Raw genomic sequence first — 19,032 nt, 5'->3', positions numbered from 1 at the left:
GACCACAATAGCCCATGCTATTGATATTGATATTACATCAGTATATTGCTAAGCTCTACCATAATCCAATTTATAGTACTTTCTTCAGAAAGATGGTGAAATGGAAAGACCTCACACAACCCTAATCCCAGTCCCCTTACTGAGCAAGAACTGTGTTGTACTCAAAGCTCAGCGTTTTCGGTTTTTCTTTTTCAAAGCCAGCCAGCATGCCGAATTTCACCACAAGAGGACACGGTTACATAACCTCACACGAGCAGGAACAACTTTTGGATCCGTGAAAATCAGTTAAAACCGAATCTGCTCCTTTTAAAAAAATCTGGGTATTTTTCGGTGAAAATCGGTAAAAACCGAAAACGCTGAGCCTTGGTTGTACTGTATGGTAGGCGATACGGCGCCCCTGCTAGAAGGGCATTAAGCAAAGACGGGAATCTCCCCATAGGAATCAATAAGTCATCCCATTATTGTGATCATCACTTTCCTCTTGGTGGGTTTCTCATCGGACCGCATCCCTGCTTGGTTGGACTTGTTTGCGTGTGAAGGAGGCATGGGAAGGAAGACGGAGGGAGAGAGAGAGAGAGAGAGAGAGAGAGAGAGAGAGGCGAAGGGAGGGCGCTGGAGAGGTGGACCCGTTTCATGAGAGAGTTATATTAAGGTCTCGTCTCTCCAAAGTCAATAATTCATAAATGCTGAATTGCTGAATGGAGGCCTCTGCCACCTCATTACACACTCGCCACACAGAGAGGGGGACAGGCTTACACACACACACAGACACACACACACATACAAATGGAAACTTGCACGCATACAGCGAGGCTTTTGTGTCACACTGTAGGGTGTGTTCGTTGTGTGAAAGTGCTTTGTCAGTGTTTGTCGAGAGAGAATTTTAATGAGGCGTTGACTCCTTTCATTTTTTTGTGTTTGCGTACGCCCGTGTGAACGCGGCGTGTGCGTGCACGCCCGCTTTCCCGTGTGCGCGCTGATGCTTATGTGTGTATCTGATGTAAATGAACCGATCTGTGTGTTTCCCCCCGACCTCGGGTCTCTTTGGGACGGCCACTCAACACCGTGAAATAAAAGCAGATCTAAACCACATGTCTCCAGGCGGCAGCCTCCGCACACTGAACAACTTTTACACACACACACACACACACACAAACACACACACACCCATAGACACTCAGCACGACTCAGCATAAGAGCGTTGAAATGACTGATATCTGTGTGTGCGTGCATGTGTGTGCGTGTGTGTACGCCTTAGGTATTTGTTGAGCAAGGCGGTGACAGTCAGGGTTGTGACATATTTGTGTCTGGGGTATGATGTATCTTATGGAGCCTAAGTCCTGATAAGACCGTGTACATTCCGGGACGCCGCACATCCAGCGAGCCTCGCGGCGTTGATTTCCACTAAAATGTTTTTGTGAAAGTTGTGTATCTGTGATTTTCCGTCCCCGCTCGGGCCAAGTTATTGTCGGTGCCATTGCGAGAGCACAGCTTGACACAGAAGGAGATGTAGGTTGTCAGAAAATGGAGATTCATGTTTGCGCCGGTATAAGCTCGGAAACGGCGTTCTGGCACATGACAAATGACATCGTCATCTCCTCATAATGTTCGTGTACTGCATAGGTGTTGACTTTAGATCGCTAATGTGTGTTAAGGTTGTAATGTTACTGCCCCTCTGCTGGATGAGCTGGAGTGTTCATTAAAGTGTTCTGTCTTCCTTACAGAGTGCTGTACGGCAACAAGATCACTGAGATCTCTAAGGGACTGTTTGAGGGACTGTTCTCCCTGCAGCTACTGTGAGAGCACACACACACACACACTCAATCACTCACACACACAAACACTGTCACTCACTCACACACTCACTCTCACTCACTCACTCACTCACTCACTCACACACATACACATACTCTCTCACTCACTCACCTGCTCACACACACACTCACTCACTCACACATACACTCACCCACTCACTCACCCACCCACTCACTTACTCACCCACCCATACACTCACCCACTCACTCACTCACTCTCTCATTCAATTAACCACTCACACACTCACTCACTCTCACTCACTCACTCACACACATACACACACTCTCTCACTCACTCACCTGCTCACACACACACTCACTCACTCACACATACACTCACCCACCCACTCACTCACTCACTCACCCACCCACTCACTTACTCACCCACCCATACACTCACCCACCCACTCACTCACTCACACATACACTCACCCACCCACTCACTCACTCACTCACTTACTCACCCACTCATTCACTCTCTCATTCAATTAACCACTCACACACTCACTCACTCTCATTCACTCACTCATTCTCTCATTCACTCACTCACTCTCTCATTCACTCAGTCACTCAGTCATTCACCCCCTCACTCACTTACACTCACCCACTCACTCACTCACCCACTCACTCACTCACTCACCCACACACACCGCCGTCAATGCTCTTGATGGTAACTACAACAAAATAAGTGTTCGGCCATGAACTCGTTCCTACTGATGAAAATACAGACAATTTAAAGAGTCACTTCGGTTCTTTGGAGAATCAGAATGATTACGGTTCAGGTTTCACTGAGTTACATTTCAGGTCGTGTTGATCGCCAAGTATGTTTTCATGTACCAGGAATGTGCCTTGGTGGAGCGCTCATGAAAACACAACGTTTTAAAGAACGAAAATAAACTAAAAGTGTCTAACTGCATCCAGGGAGAGGATCTACTTAGTATTAGGATATTGAACATCTGAATATTTAATTAGGCATGGCATGTTTCCGTAGAGAGTACAAGCACACACAACCACAAGTAGGCAAAACCTGCATATAGTCGGTCTCCGCTGAACGGCATCCACATAGTACAGGAAAGACAACATGAGCCCCCTGACTACAACTGTCCACTATCCTCTCTCTGTGTCTTTTCCCTCCCTCGCCCTCCTTCTCTAATCCTATGTTACACTCTTCCTCTCTCTCTCCACCTCTCTCACAGGTTGTTAAATGCTAATAAGATCGCGTGTCTCCGCGTGGACGCCTTTCAAGATCTCCACAACCTCAACCTGCTCTCCCTGTATGACAACAAGCTCCAGACCATCGCCAAGGGAACCTTCTCATCACTAAGAGCCATACAGACACTGTACGTGCACGCACACATAGCCCTGCATGCACGACAGTCCATAGGGGCAGAACATTGGGGCGTCCGGGTAGCATGGCGGTCTATTCCGTTGCCTACCAACACAGGGGATCCCGGTTCGAATCCCCGTGTTGCCCCCGGCTTGGTCGGGCGTCCCTGCAGACACAATTGGCCGTGTCTGCGGGTGGGAAGCTAGATGTGGGTATGTGTCCTGGTCACTGTACTAGCGCCTCCTCTGGTCGGTCGGAGTGCCCGTTCAGCAGGGGAGGGGGAAATGGGGGGGAAAGGTGAAACTCCTTACTGTCAGGTGAAAAGAAGCGGCTGGCGACTCCACATGTATCGGAGGAGGCACGTGGTAGTCTGCAGCCCTCCCCGGATCGACAGAGGGGGAGGAGCAGCCACCTGGAAGGCTTGGGGGAGTGGGGTAATTGGCTGGATAGAATTGGGGAGAATAAAGGGGGGGAAGATGTACAGAACAGACAGTGTGTGATTTTCCACTTCATAAGCACACACAGACACAGTTATACATTTTTTCCATAGCCTGAATTGTGTTTGTTTACTTGTTACTTTGTGTGTTGAGCATGTGTGTATGTGTGTGGCTGTGCTTGTGTGTGTTTGATGTGTAAATCTACTTGTGCGTGTGTGTGTGTTTCAGTCATCTGGCCCAGAATCCATTCATCTGTGATTGCCATCTGAAGTGGCTGGCGGACTACTTGCAAGACAACCCTATTGAGACCAGTGGTGCTCGCTGCACCAGCCCCCGAAGGCTCGCCAACAAACGCATTGGGCAGATCAAGAGCAAGAAGTTCCGCTGCTCAGGTAGACAGACACACCCACGCATGCACAAACGCACGCACACACTCACTGACATGTAGGTGTAGCTACTATAGAAATCAACTTCTGTCATTTTAATTCTGCTATTGTTAAAGTGTTGCTTTGTCTGAGGGGAAAATCCTTTAGAGCATCTTGCAGGACTAGAATATCTTGCAGGACTAGAGCATCTTGCAGGACTAGAGCATCTTGCAGGACTAGAATATCTTGTAGGACTAGAGCATCTTGCAGGACTAGAATATCTTGCAGGACTACAGCATCTTGCAGGACTATAACATCTTGCAGAACTAATATAGGATGCGAAAGGACACTGTATGACAATGGCTCTTACATTGGCTACCGCTTTTGCACAATGCATGTCCAAAAGAGAGAGATACACATATGGAGAGAAATTCATCTATGGTACACACACCTCCGCTGTCTATTTGAGGGCCAGCATCTCTCCTCTCTGTGTGATCATTCTGTTTCTCCTCTCAGAATGCTCCCTCAGCCTCTCTACCAACCTCAGTTCCTAGTCATCACCATTTGTAAACATGCATACACATATGACATACATCCACACGACACAATACTTTGCCTTTGTTGGCGGTTTTTCACGCTCCTCGGTTCTCTTTCTCTCTCTCCCCTCCAGCTAGAGAACAGTATTTCATCCCAGGTATCGTACATGCAGCATGTGTGTGTGTGTGTGTGTGTGTTGTGTGAGACACTGTGTCTAAACACTTGAGGCTGGCACTTCACAAACTCACATACTCTCACCGCACTTAGCTTGGCGAAGGTGTGAAACGCCGCAGAATGCTTTGAGATGGTTTAACGCTGTTTAATCTCCTCTGCACCGACATGCGTTTAAATCTAGCATCTGGTATCAATCTGTCGACAGATACCACACTCGTGTTCGCCCGCCGGGCGTTTGTCAATGGTAACTCACTTTTGCTCTTCTTTTTTTTTTTTTTTGTGGATTTTTTTCTCCCCGGTTGTACTTGGCCAATTACCCCACTCTTCCGAGCCATCCCAGTTGCTGCTCCACCCCCTCTACCGATCCGGGGAGGGCTGCAGACTACCACATGCCTCCTCCGATACATGTGGAGTCGCCAGCCGCTTCTTTTCACCTGGCAGTGAGGTGTTTTGCCAGGGGGACGAATAACGCCCCCCCCCCCCCCAAACAGGCGCCCTGATCAACCAAAGGAGGCGCTAGTGCAGCAACTAGGACACATACATCCGGCTCCCCACCCGCAGACACAGCCAATTGTGTCGGTAGGGATGCCCGACCAAGCCGGAGGTAACACGGGGACTCGAACCAACGATCCCCCTGTTGGTAGGCAACGGAATAGACCGCTACGCTACCCGGACGCCCCTTCTTTTGCTTTTGTCTAATGATGTGTATCGCCGTTTTTAGTGTTTGTTTGACATGACAGTAGAGACAGACAGGAACCGCAGGGTGACGAGAGTAAGGCGAAGGCAAACCCAGATTCGAACCCGGGACGTTGCCGTCGGGCCTAACCCCGCATGAGCCACCGTGACGCCAAGGCGCTCGCTTTACCGAGAGCGAATAAACAATAGACTCACAAGCTCAGGCCAGTTTCGGCTCGCTCGTCTCCGGGTGTCCCGCTGTCAGTGACTCCGCATTTGCATAACGCTCACGGAGACGCCTTGTGATATAAGTCCTTCTCGCTTCTTAGTACCTCTAATGATAGCTAATGTCTGAGCCTGTGTCTGCAAGCGTCTTTGTCTGCTTCACCCACTGCACAACATCAAAAGGTCAGAGTTACGGCGCTCGGAGGGCTGCTGGGATATATGTAAATGAAACATGCATATGAGATCAGACGTAGGGCTAAAGGCGGTCATTAATACTGCAGCGCACGGAGGAGTCGGCGTGTGCATGGGAGCAAGACACGGTGTGTGTGGCGGCGAGCGAGAGAGAGAGAGAGAGAGAGTGAGCGAGAGACTGTGTGTGTGTATGTGTGTGTGTGTGTGCACTGCAGTCATTAGCTCCCTGTGAAGCTCATGGGAGTGCCGTTTCAAAGCCCAGATACCACATATGGGGCGAAGTTGAATAATTTAGGACCATTTGCGGTTGAATCGTTGAATAAATATGATCTATTCCTTGTACCACCCATGCTATCTAATTCCGGATCTGTAGTTATACAATCTGCGCGTTTTCATTTGCTCAGAGTCCCTCGTTTCATAGTGTGCTCTTTTGAGATCCTGCGGTTTATTTTTCATTAAACTAATGTTTATCTGAGAACAAGTGGTCCTGGGCTCCCGATACGCCGACTAGATCAGAGCTGGGCAGGACTGGACTCGTGCCAGCGGATCTTTCTTTTTTCTTTTGGAAAAGCGTTCATTTCACATCAACATCACTGTGAGGAGGCTCATAGTATCACGTACATTAAAAAAAAATATATATTGTTTATTACCACGAGGGGCGGCATGGTAGCGCAGTGGTTAGTGTGGTCGCCTCACAGCAAGAAGGTTCCGGGTTCGAGCCCCGGGGTAGTCCAACCTTGGGGGGTCGCCCCGGGTCGTTTGCATGTCCTCCCCGTGTCTGTGTGGGTTTCCTCCGGTTTCCTGCCACAGTCCAAAGACACGTAGGTCAGGTGAATTGGCCATACTAAATTGCCCCTGGTTGTGAATGTGTGTGTGTGTGTGTGTGTGTGTGTGTGTGTGTGGGCCCTGTGTGATGGCCTGGCGGCCTGTCCAGGGTGTCTCCCCACCTGCCGCCCAGTGACTGCTGGGATAGGCTCCGGCATCCCCACGACTCTGAGAGCAGGATAAGTGGTTTGGATAATGGATGGATATTATTTATTTATTTGTTGTCAAGTACATCATTATTTTTAAATCTCTCCTGGTTGAACTAGTGAGTATTTGCTGCTTTTTTTTTTCTTCTTTTGGCCACAGAATACACACGGCAACATTTAATGAATGTTAAACTTTCAGGTATTTTGTGTGTCTGTCCATCCTTTTTGTCACCTGGCTGTCCAGAGACACCTTATTACCAGTCTAGCTCTGAGCAAAGCAGGCTGGCTGCCCTCACCAAATGTCCCGTTGTGTCAGCACCATTCTCACTTTCTCACGAGCCATTACACCCATTAATGAGTCACTGCCCGGGGATTATCCACAAAAATAGCAAGTTTCACATCCCCCCCCCCCTTCCCCATTTTTTTTTCAAATAAAAGAGTGAAATACCTTCTTCTTTTTCCTAATGCCTCTCTCACACACTCAGGAGTACACCATGTTGGCTGTAAGTAACACAAAACCAACACACTCTCCCCCTCATCTCTGACCCTCTTACCCCTCTGGCCCCCCCGACCTGGTCCGACCTTCCTTCCTTCCTTCCTTCCTTCTAGCGCAGTGACCTTTGACCTCTGTGACTCCTCTTGTCTGTTTACGAAAACGCAAAAGAAAAAAGGTCCAGGAAACGTATCGTGTATCATACCACACGATGATTCATATGTGCTGTATTTGTACTGCATACATCTGTGTGTGTCTGAGTGTGTGTGTGTGTGTGTGTGGTTTTTGTTGTGTATGTGTGTACACACACAACAAAATGTATGTGCTTGCAGTCATACCTGTGTATGTGTGTACACACACAACAAAATGTATGTGCTTGCAGTCATACCTGTGTGTGTGTGTGTGTGTGTGCGTGTGTGTGCGTGCTTAAGTATATTGTGTATACTAGAAATCAGTGCTTCTCTTGCCTTCGGTGCTGCTGTAAGTCTCCTCCTACTCCTGTACTGTCTCTAACCAGAACTGTTCCTCTGTGTCCACTGACGATGTGCTTTACCTTTAGAAATAACTCTCCTTTAGATGCTCCAGTTTCTCTCCCTCCTCCATCCCTGCCTTTATTTCCCTCCCGTCACCTCGGCAACCTCCATTCACCCCATCCAGACTGTCTCGAGGCTGATCTTACACTCGTCTTACCCTCAACCCCCCCCCCACCCCCGTTCTGTCCCTCGGTCCCTAATTCCCCCTGTCCTTGTATGTCTCTCTGTCTTCAGCCAACCCGATCCAGTAATCTCCTTACGCCAAAATCAGCCCACCTCTCCCCCCCCCCCCACCATCTATCTCTTCAGCCTTGTGCCTCCTTCCCTCCTCCTCCCCCTCTGTCCATCCCATCCCTTTGTTCCGTCGGAGGAGCAGTGAGTGAGCAGGTTGTTCCTTTGTGCTTGATCTAACCATGTGGCTGCCAGGTTCCTATAGTGGAACATGGTTCTGTCAAGCACCATGGAACGGCCCTGCGCAACCCTACAGCATGGACAGGACACAAGAGACAGCAAACTCCTGTCGCCTCTGCTACCTGTGTGTGCGCGCGTGTGTGTGTGTGTGTGTGTGTCTGTCTTGTGTGTCTGTGTGTGTGTCTATGCCTGTGTGCCTGCATGGTATGCTGCATTATGAGCATCACTGTCTGTCTGGGGAGGTGTATGCGCTTTTGCTACATGGTGATCACATTCTTTATGCTGTCGTGATTGTCATTCAAAGCTGCTACAAGGAGGTTTTCACCCCGATTTTCAGTCTTAATTTAATTTTTGTAGCACGTGGCGACGGGAGACAGTAGTAGCACAGGGAATCCACAGTCAGTGTCCTCGCTCGGAGTTGGCTAGCGCGGTGGTTAGTTAGCGCGGTGGTTAGCGCGGTCGCCTCACAGCAAGAAGGTCCTGGGTTCGAGCCCCGGGGTAGTCCGACCTTGGGGGTCGTCCTCATGTGTGGAGTTTGCATGTTCTCCCCGTGTCTGCGTGGGTTTCCTCCCACAGTCCGAAGACATGCAGGTCAGGTGAATCGGCCGCACTAATTTGTCCCTAGGTGAGAATGTGTGTGTGTGTGTGTGTGTGGGGGCCTGTAATGGACTGGCAGCCTGTCCAGGATGTCTCCCCGCCTGCCGCCCGATGACTGGGATAAGCTCCAGCATCCCCGCGACCCTGAGAGCAGGATTAGCGGTTTTGGATGGATGGATCGATCGATCGATGAATGGATGGATGGATGGAATTTAACTTTGGTGCCCCTATTCGATCAACGTAAGCAAACACAACCGTCAGCGAGAAGGTTGGATGTTGCTCTATAATGATTCAGAATGACTTTGTCCACGCTGGCGTCCTCACGACATCTGACGGAACGATTTAAGGCACACAAACAGGCTGCGTCACCGCAATGAGAGATCCTTTACCTCAGTGTTGTGTGTCTTACGCCGGATTTTCCAAAACACCGCCGCGTCTCTCATCTGTCGGTCTTCCTTCTCAAAACAAGTGCACCAGCTACACGGGCGGCGGCGGGGGGGGGGGGGGTGCAGATCTTCACGACAGAAGGGCAAGATGAAGTCGTTCTTCCACAAAACACTGCCGCTTTTGTGCACGAAGTAAACACAATCCGAAACTCCTCGTAGCAGCTTTAATGCTAACAGACGCGTTGCAGTCCGACAGGACTGAAAACACGTCACTGAGTGTGTCCCGTGTGTGTGTGTGTGTGTGTGCGTGTGATTCCCATGTGTCACGTGCAGTCGTCATGTGGAGGCTCTGATACATACGGGCAACATTCTGAAGAGGTGCAGATGGATGATACTGCAAAACACCACCACCTCACCTGAACATCTAAACCATATTCACTTTTGCCGCCAATTTGACCTACCTTCCCGCCCGTAGGGTCGATAGCACAGCCCATCTACCGTACTCTTCCTCAGCATTGTCCCCTTCTGTCACAGCCTTTGCACCGGCCGCCTGCCGTCTTTTGCCCTAGAAGCAACGGCAGCCGTCCGACAGCTGCCGGCGTCTCAAGAGTGACGGTGTTTGCTCACGCTGTGGTTCTGGTTGTGGCCAGGTACGGAGGACTACCGCAGCAAGCTGGGAGGGGACTGTTTCGCCGACCTAGCCTGCCCCGAGAAATGCCGCTGTGAGGGCACCACCGTCGACTGCTCCAACCAAAAACTCACCAAGATACCCGACCACATCCCCCAGTACACTGCCGAACTGTGAGTCGCACCACAGCCATGCTGACGCTTGTGTGCCAGGATTTTACCTGTGCAGTTGTGCATGTGTGTGTGTGTGTGTGTGCGTGCACACCAATAAGAGGATGAAGTCTCACCATATCTCTCTCCTCTCTCTCTCTCTCTCTCCCTCTCTCATTGTCTCTCTTGCTCTCTCTCTCTCTCTCCGCTCCTATCTGTCTCTCTCTCGCTCTCTCTCTTTGTCTCTCTCCCCTCTCTCTCTTCCCCCCCTTCTCTCTGACTACCTGTGGATGTGTCTACCCCCGCCTGTCCGGTGAAAGGCGTCTGAACAACAACGAGTTTGCTGTGCTGGAAGCGACGGGGATCTTCAAGAAGCTACCTCAGCTGAGGAAGATGTAAGTGAGACATGATGCAGATGAAGAGGGGATAAAACAGTCAGGAAGTCGTGCGCAGGTCATGCAGCGAAATGTCCGAGAGGGGCAGAGAAAACCCTTTCATAATAATGCATTTCCTTTGTCTCTTACGCTATTTGGTTCTCCTCTCTCTCCCTCCTCGCCTTCTCCTCCTCCTTTCTTTCTCTTTACTGAGGGTTTTTCCCCCAATCCCTGCCGTTTCCCCTTCCTATACCCCCTCGCTTGCCCTCCCATTTTTACATCCTTCTCTCTTCTTTCCTTCTTTATTTTGTTTTTTTCCTCACTCCCTCCTTCCACCTCTCTCTCGCTCCCCCTGTTGTGTTTGCTGCCCCCTCTCTCGTCTGCAGCAACCTGAGCAACAATCGCATTACCGACATCGAGGAGGGGACGTTTGAAGGGGCCGCGGGGGTCAACGAGCTGATTTTGACCTCCAACAGGCTGGAGAACGTACACCACCGCATGCTGAAGGGGCTCAGTGGCCTCCGCACACTGTGGGTGTACACACATGTGCACGCGCACACACTTCAATACATGTATACGTATATGTGCAATCCCATTATCAGGGAAAAATGTGCATGCAATATGCAAAACTGAATCGCTCGCAGGCACATTTTCCTGCTGAATGAATTAGCTCTGATTTGTGTGTGCGTGTGTGCAGGATGCTAAGGAGTAACCGTATAAGCTGTGTGAGCAACAGCAGCTTCGTGGGGCTGAGCTCGGTGCGTCTCTTATCGCTCTATGACAACCAGATTACCTCCATGAACCCGGGGGCTTTTGACACATTGCACTCCCTGTCTACACTGTAAGTACACACACACACACCCACACACACAATAACACTTTTGCTAGGCGCCATTGCATACCATACAGCTTTCATATGCAATGTGTGTTCAAGTCCTTGCTGCCGTGACTTTCGAACATAGCCGCTGGCCCTCCATGTTTTCTTTCTCTTCCTAAATACATTAAACACCTGAGGAGAGTCTTCCCCACTGCCAAAGTCAGACAGAAGAAAATATTTATTTTGTTTTCACTTCCTTAATGTAGTGCAGGTGAAATTCCAGTGAACGGAGGTGGACTCGGCACAAGGTTAACGTTGCTCCCCCCAAGGATTAGCATCGATTGAACAAATAAAAGAAAGATGATTTAGGGAGGGTATTTGTGGCCCGTGTTTGCTCGACTCTGGCTTTTTTGCGAACCACCAGCTTGTGTTTTCAATCCCCTCTGCCCCCCCCCCCCTCCTGTGCCCAGGAACCTTCTAGCCAATCCCTTCAACTGTAACTGTCATCTGGCCTGGCTCGGCGATTGGCTGAGGAGGAAGCGGATTGTAACGGGGAACCCGCGCTGCCAGAGTCCTTACTTCCTGAAGGAGATCCCCATCCAGGACGTGGCCGTCCAGGACTTCGCCTGTGATGACGGTTAGACCAGCACATACCTGTTTCGCTCATGATACTCTGAGACACAGCTGGCCTCTACAGCGGACAGCTTGGATTCTTTTGCTTGCTTGTTTGTTTTGTTTTGGTATGCGTTATTTTTTGGCACACGCAAAAGTCTTGTTTTTAGAACAACATGCAATCAGGGCGTCCGGGTAGTGTGGCGGTCTATTCTATTGCCTACCAACATGGGGATCGCTGGTTCAAATCCCCGTGTTACCTCCGGATTGGTTGGGCATCCCTGCAGACACAATTGACCGTGTCTGTGGGTGGGAAGCCGTATGTGGGCTGCACTAGCGCCTCGTCTGGTCGGTCGAGGCGCCTGTTTGGGGGACTGGGGGGGGAATAGCGTGATCCTCCCGTGCGCTACGTACCCCTGGCGAAACTCCTCACTGTCAGGTGAAAAGAAGCGGCTGGTGACTCCACATGTATGGGAGGAGGCATGTGGTAGTCTGCAGCCCTCCACGGATCGGCAGAGGGGGTGGAGCAGCGGCCGGGACGGCTGGGAAAATAGGGTAATTGGCCAAGTACAATTGGGGAGAAGAGGGGAGGGATAAAAAAAAAGAAAAGGATGCGGGACAATTGGAAAACGGGCCGGGGACGACTGTTGGGGAGGGTCTTTGAACTAAATCAGACTGGTTTATAAACGAGCGTTCAGGTTCTAGCATAACTCTTGACCCATTTAGTTTGTTTTCCTTCCACCACCTCTCTCTCTCCTTCTCCTTCTCCATCCTGATTTCCGTTCTCCTCTTCTTTCCTGCCTTCTCTTCCATCCGTCCGTCCGTCCTCCCCAGGTAACAACGAGAACAGCTGCTCTCCGGTGCTGAGGTGCCCTGCAGAGTGCTCCTGCCTGGACACGGTGGTGCGCTGCAGCAACAAGGGCCTAACTGCCCTCCCTAAAGGCCTCCCCAAGGAGACCACTGAGCTGTAAGTCAACGCGGGCTGCAACCACACATTTTACGAGCGAAGTACAGCAGCGAAGCCATTGTTCACGGCCCACTCTTCACCTCGCTGCCACGCTGACCCTCCACCCGAGTCATCGATAAATTCGCACCGATAAATCACACAGCACCGTATGAAGCTTTAAAGATCGATAGGGTGCAAGGTGGAGGACCGCTACGGCGGTTAGCATTGTAGCAGCACAAATTGTGTCAAGCGTTGAACGTGCGAATAAAAGCTGAGGTGCGTGGTAAAATAATGAAATAAACTGTAGGCTATATTTTGGTAGTTAATACAAGTGAACACATCAGAAAGCATGGAGTATATTTTTTGCAATGACCTACTCATTATGGAAACACAATATTCGCACACGGATGCTAAAAAACTGGCACGTAATCCCAGAGGGGCAGAAAATATTAGCTCTAGATTAAGCAGCGTACACATGGCTAGACTAAACTGTTTTCCATCAGTGACATTTTCTCCTGGACGGAGCATACTTCCCTCCAATATTAACAAAGACTTAATTAAGACCCCCGAATTAATAGCAGACTGTCACGCAACACCAGGAATAGGATCTTAGCAGCTCCGGTGTGAGTGTGTGTGTGACAGAGAGAGTGGGCGAGTGAGCAAGGGAGAGAGAGAGTACATTAGAGTGCCTGTGGGGATATTAAACTCCATTGTTTATTATGGCCCAGGCAGTAATGACTGTTCACACTGCTGAAGATGAGGAATTTCCTGCATGGTCAAATTACTTTGTTTCGCTCTCTCTCTCTCTCTCTCTCTCTCTCTCTGTCTCGCTCTCTCTCTCTGTCTCGTAACACTGCTTCCATCTTCTTTATTTCTGTATTTATGCATGGACCTGTCTCTTTCCCTCTCTCTTTTTCTTTCCCTCCCTCCCTCCGCTCCTCTCTTTCATGCTCTCTCTCTCTCTCTCTCAGGTATCTGGACGGGAATCACTTTACTCAGGTCCCAGTGGAGCTCTCCAATTATAAGCATCTAACACTTATGTAAGTCTCATCAGCACACACCCATGCACAAACATACTTACACACGCTCACAAATTATTTCACACGTAATGATAGTTTTTCCACAAATGCACACACACACACACACACACACAGTTTCTCTCTCTCTCTCTCTCTCTCTCTCTCTCTCTCTCTCTCTCTCTCTCTCTCTCTCTCTCACACACACACACTACAAGTGCAGATATTCAAATAGGACCACAATTTGGCCTTTGTGTTTTATACTGTCCATTGCTAACTGAGTAAGAGTCTGATAACACTCTTTTTTTATCATATATGGAAGTATGTTTATCATATATGGAAGTATATTTATCATATATGGAAGTATGTTTATCATATATGGAAGTATATTTATCATATATGGAAGTGTATTTATCATATATGGAAGTATATTTATCATATATGGAAGTATGTTTATCATATATGGAAGTATATTTATCATATATGGAAGTGTATTTATCATATATGGAAGTGTATTTATCATATATGGAAGTATATTTATCATATATGGAAGTATGTTTATCATATATGGAAGTATATTTATCATATATGGAAGTATATTTATCATATATGGAAGTATATTTATCGTATATGGAAGTGTATTTATCATATATGGAAGTGTGTTATCATATATGGAAGTGTATTTATCATATATGGAAGTATATTTATCATATATGAAAGTATATTTATAATATATGGATATATGACTCTTATTTGGGCAATAGGACCTGACATGGTAAACTAATGAGAAAGTTATCCAAAGGAATTGAATCGAGTGCAACTGGACTTGGTATATATTTATCCGTGAAGACGTTTCGCCTCTCATCCAAGAGGCTTCATCAGTTCGGCGAAACGTCTTCCCGGATATATACCAAGCCCAGTTGCACTCGATTCAATTCCTTTGGATAACCATGACCTGGATGAATGAGGACATTCGCAGACATAATGAGAAAGTTGTGCAAAGAACAACATCCAAAAAACATCATATACAGCAGACGAAGTAGCCTGTTTGTGTGTGTGCGTGTGCGCGCGCACTTATGCAACTATGCGCGTTTGCATAAGTGTGTATATGAGTCTGTGCACGGATTGATGTTTGCAGCAGTGTGTACTGTGTGTGTTTTATGTATCTGTTGTGGTTTCCTTTGCAGCGACTTGAGTAACAACCAGATCAGCACCTTGTCCAACCACAGCCTCAGTAATATGTCCGAGCTGCTTACCCTGTGAGTCTGGCTTTACATCGCTCTGTGGGTGTGTGTGTGTGGTTGTGTGTGTGTGTGTGTGTGTGTGTGTGTGTGCCAGGCGAGTGCGGTGAGGGGTCAGTGTTTGCTTGACTGCTTTGCTAAACAGAATGGGCACGATCGTGCGATGTGATGAATGACGTGCTGCATTTGAAGTCTGGAGCAGATCCCTCTGCAGTCCTCCACCCATGCTAACGTGTTTACTGTGTGTGTGTGTGTGTGTGTGCGTGTGTGTGTGTGTGTTAAGAATTCTGAGCTACAACCGACTGCGGTGCATCCCCGTGAGGGCCTTCGATGGACTGAAGTCGCTACGCCTGCTGTGAGTGTCTATGCTGACATTTTAAAGGTTGTGTAGCTGAGAAACTCTTATGGCGAGCCATTAGTCACACACAGTGATGTCAGACAAGTAACGCAGCTGCTTCTCTTCCTTTTCGCTTCTTCTTTTCTTTTCTTTTCGCTTTTGCCCTTTTTTGTATGCACTCTGCTTCTCTCTTTCCCTGGTCTTTCATTTTTCTTCTGCTTTTTTTTCTTTCTTTCTTTCTTCATTTCTTTCTTTCTTTTTTTTTTCTTTCATCATTTCTTCCTTTCTTTCCTTTTCTTTCTTGCAATCTTTCTTGCACTTTGTAGATCTCTGCATGGTAACGATATATCTGTGATACCAGAGGGAGCCTTCAAAGACCTGTCGTCGCTGTCCCACCTGTGAGTGGCACACACACACAGGCACACACACACACACACACACAGGCACACAGCCCATCACAACACTATTCACATCTCTCTCTTTCTTATTCGGTGACAGAGGTCTCTGCACATTCACAATATAGAATTGAGAAGAAAAAAAACCACATTATCATGACAAAGAAAGAAAGAAAGCTTTTCTTTGCATCAAAAAGCAAATGTCTGTTTGGCAAGGCACTTTTCTGGAATGGGTCTGGGCTGAACCCCTTCCTCCCCCCAGCTCATTCTTATTTATCCCGCATCTGTTTATATCGCTGACTTTGTCGCCTGCGTATTTCCTCCCCTCCCTCCTGCGGTCCCCCTGGCAGCGCCCTGGGTGCGAACCCGCTGTACTGCGACTGCCACATGCAGTGGCTGTCCGACTGGGTGAAGAGCGGGTACAAGGAGCCTGGTATCGCCCGGTGTACCGGGCCCGGCGACATGACCGACAAACTCCTGCTAACCACGCCCTCTAAGAAGTTCACCTGCACAGGTAATTAGACTAACTCACCAACAGAAACGTATACCTGTAAACACATGTATGCACGTACAGACACACACATATATGCATATATGCATGCACCTGCGCACACAAACATACATATTTCATTTCATACACCGCTACTGCTATATAGCATGACCAGATATGCAACACACTCTTCCTTAGCACCCCTAGAAGGGACCACAAGTAGCCACTGAATATTGATAAAGTGAGACAATGTGATCCAGTAATACATGAATTATGAACACGTTACTAAGATTCATTTTTAACCTAATCTGACTGACGCGTTGTAGAAGTCCCCGGGCCTTGTGGTTTTCTTGTGCCAGGTAAAGTAACCAATCACATCCCTATAATACCTCTTTAGCCTGCCCGCCCCAGGTACCCGAGACAGTCCCAGCCCCGCTATCCCAATCCTTTGAACTTTGACCCTGATCAACATGCACCTCCTTTTTCCCCCTATCAACCCTAATGGTGTGGACCTGCATTGATGTATCCCGTATTCTAGGAACATGTTGCTCTTTTATGTTGTCAAGGTCCCACAAAGAGAAACTTGCATCTTCTTCTTCTTCTTGCCAGCAGCAGACCTTCGACCCACCTGCTGCCTTTACTGTAGTGCCAACTCCAGATTTCTATTCTATTTCTATTCTGTTTCCTTTACATTATGATATAGTGAAAGGTTATATCACAGACCGGTCTGTTGTCTCTGCAATCGACCACCGATTATTCCCAACAACAAACTTCACAGGAAGGCAGATTTTCCGTCTTCACGTAATGCACTGTAATGTGTAGCAGACAATGAGACAACCCAGCAACCTTTCTCTGTTGTATAGGGGTTGTTTTTGTGGGTCCTTGACAGTGTGCTATGACTTGTGTAAACTCGTATATTTTGGCTCCACTTAACTCCTATTAGTCCACATTGTACACTATGCTGTAGGTCTTCCTTCTGTGACGGGTGCGTGTGTCCCATACAGGCCCAGTGGACTTGAATATCCAGGCCAAGTGTGACCCCTGCCTGTCCAGCCCCTGCAAGAACGACGGCACCTGCTCCAACGATCCCGTGGACTTCTACCGCTGCTCCTGCCCCTATGGATTCAAGGTGAAGTCAGAACGACTGGCGCGGGGCGTCCGACTGGCGTGGCGGTCTATTCTGTTGCCTACCAACACAGGGATCACCAGTTTGAATCCCCGTGTTACCTCCAGCACAATTGGGCGTGTCTGCGGGAGGGAAGCCAGATGTGGGTATGTGTCCTGGTCGCTGCACTAGCGCCTCCTCTGGTCAGTCGCGGGCGCCTGTTCAGAGGGGAGGGGGAACTGGGGGGAGTAGCGTGATCCTCCCACGCGCTACGTCCCCCTGGCGAAACTCCTCACTGTCAGGTGAAAAGAAGCAGCCGGCGACTCCACATGTATCGGAGGAGGCAGGTGGTAGTCCGCAGCCCTCCCCGGATCGGCAGAGGGGGTGGAGCAGCGACCAGGACGGCTCGGAAGAGTGGGGTAATTGGCCGGATCGGGAGAAAAAAGGGGGGGGAAAAGAAAAGCGACCGACATGAAAAGCAAACACACATACACCCTACACTGTATAAACCAGCAAGAAAATCGTGAAATATAAATACATTTTTTCATAGCTACGATTTTAGCACTCGGGTGACACTGCAAAAAATGATCATTTTCTTTTTTACTTGTGTGTGTGTGTGTGTGTGTGTGTGTGTTTAGGGCCAGAACTGTGAGGAGCCAATCCACGCCTGTATCAGTAACCCATGCCAGAACAGCGGCACCTGCCACCTGAAGGAAGGCGTAGAAAGCAACTTTTGGTAAGAGACACTCATATCTCATGTACACACAAACACACGCACACACACACACACACACACAGACTGGATGTACTGTCCAGGTACACACACGTATGCCCGCACACACGTTGCAAACACTTCACATTACAAACACATGCAACAGGCCTACGTAGAAGCACATAATCAGGATGATTAGCTCCATCACACCGGGTTGTCGTGACCAGTTATGAATAAAAGAAGAGCAGGAGCAGCAAGGAGGTGATGCGTACACATCCATAGGATGTGTTCATTAGTGGCATTTCCTCGCCTAATGAGGGAAGGAAGTGAGGAAACGGTTGGGCTGGAGGATCAGTTGTGTCTGCTGCTTGCCTGGAAGGTGGCCAGCAGCACTGGGACAGGAGCCAATTCTTCCACTAACTGTTTAGTCTTAACGTATTCTGGGGGTGAGGGGGGTGCTATGGATATCTGCAATTTCCAAACAGATTAGAAACACCCACTCAGATGAGCCTGATGCCTCCTTCCTCCCAGTCTGTCTGGCTTTCTCGCTCCCTCTCTCTCTCTCTCCCTCCCTCTCTCCCTACATTTCTCTTCTCTCTCTTTGCTTTTCTCTCTCTCTCTGCTTTTCTCTTCTTTCTCTCTCTCTCCCTGTTCCCTTTGTCTTTCACGCAGTCTTTTAGTCTCTATCCCCCGTCTCTGCCTCCCTATCTCACATTTCTCCTCCAGTCTGTTTCTCGCTCACTTTCTTCCCCTGGCCTCCTTCTCTCCTCCCCCCCCCCCCCCGTCTTCTCTGGTGGCGGTGGTTAAATATTCATACTGGAGAGCTGTTGTTGACTATATAATGAGATATTAATCCACCTGAGCGTGTGCCGCATAAGAGCTCTTTATTAAGCTGATAATATGCTGCTCCGTGTGTGTGTGGTGTGTGTGTGTGTGTGTGTGTGTGTGTGTGTGTAATCAACTAGAGTAGTAGTTATAGACTTGAGGCACGCTTACATCAAAAGAATAATGACTCCACGGCGAATGGAGCAAATCTTGCAGCTACGAGTTTTATGTGTGTGTGTGTTTGTGTG

The 19,032-nt window shown here is 48.7% G+C and overlaps 1 protein-coding gene across 1 annotated transcript in view; it reads left to right on the top strand.

Annotated features, from left to right (window-relative positions):
* slit2 (slit homolog 2 (Drosophila)) overlaps nt 1–19,032 on the top strand; it is a 91,050-nt gene that overhangs the window by 55,267 nt on the left and 16,751 nt on the right. The window contains 18 exon segments of the mRNA XM_056280561.1: nt 1,725–1,796; nt 3,011–3,154; nt 3,807–3,970; nt 4,614–4,637; nt 9,788–9,938; nt 10,235–10,309; nt 10,675–10,818; nt 10,986–11,129; nt 11,576–11,742; nt 12,552–12,684; nt 13,635–13,703; nt 14,867–14,938; nt 15,204–15,275; nt 15,584–15,655; nt 16,003–16,166; nt 16,469–16,501; nt 17,147–17,271; nt 17,886–17,983. Of these exon segments, the coding sequence (XP_056136536.1) occupies nt 1,725–1,796; nt 3,011–3,154; nt 3,807–3,970; nt 4,614–4,637; nt 9,788–9,938; nt 10,235–10,309; nt 10,675–10,818; nt 10,986–11,129; nt 11,576–11,742; nt 12,552–12,684; nt 13,635–13,703; nt 14,867–14,938; nt 15,204–15,275; nt 15,584–15,655; nt 16,003–16,166; nt 16,469–16,501; nt 17,147–17,271; nt 17,886–17,983 (1,923 nt within the window).

The sequence above is a fragment of the Lampris incognitus genome, chromosome 5 (genome assembly GCF_029633865.1).
Source record: "Lampris incognitus isolate fLamInc1 chromosome 5, fLamInc1.hap2, whole genome shotgun sequence".
Lineage (NCBI taxonomy): Eukaryota > Metazoa > Chordata > Actinopteri > Lampriformes > Lampridae > Lampris > Lampris incognitus.
The sequence above is the reverse complement of the archived record's forward strand: the minus strand, read 5'-3'. Positions and strand labels throughout refer to the sequence as shown.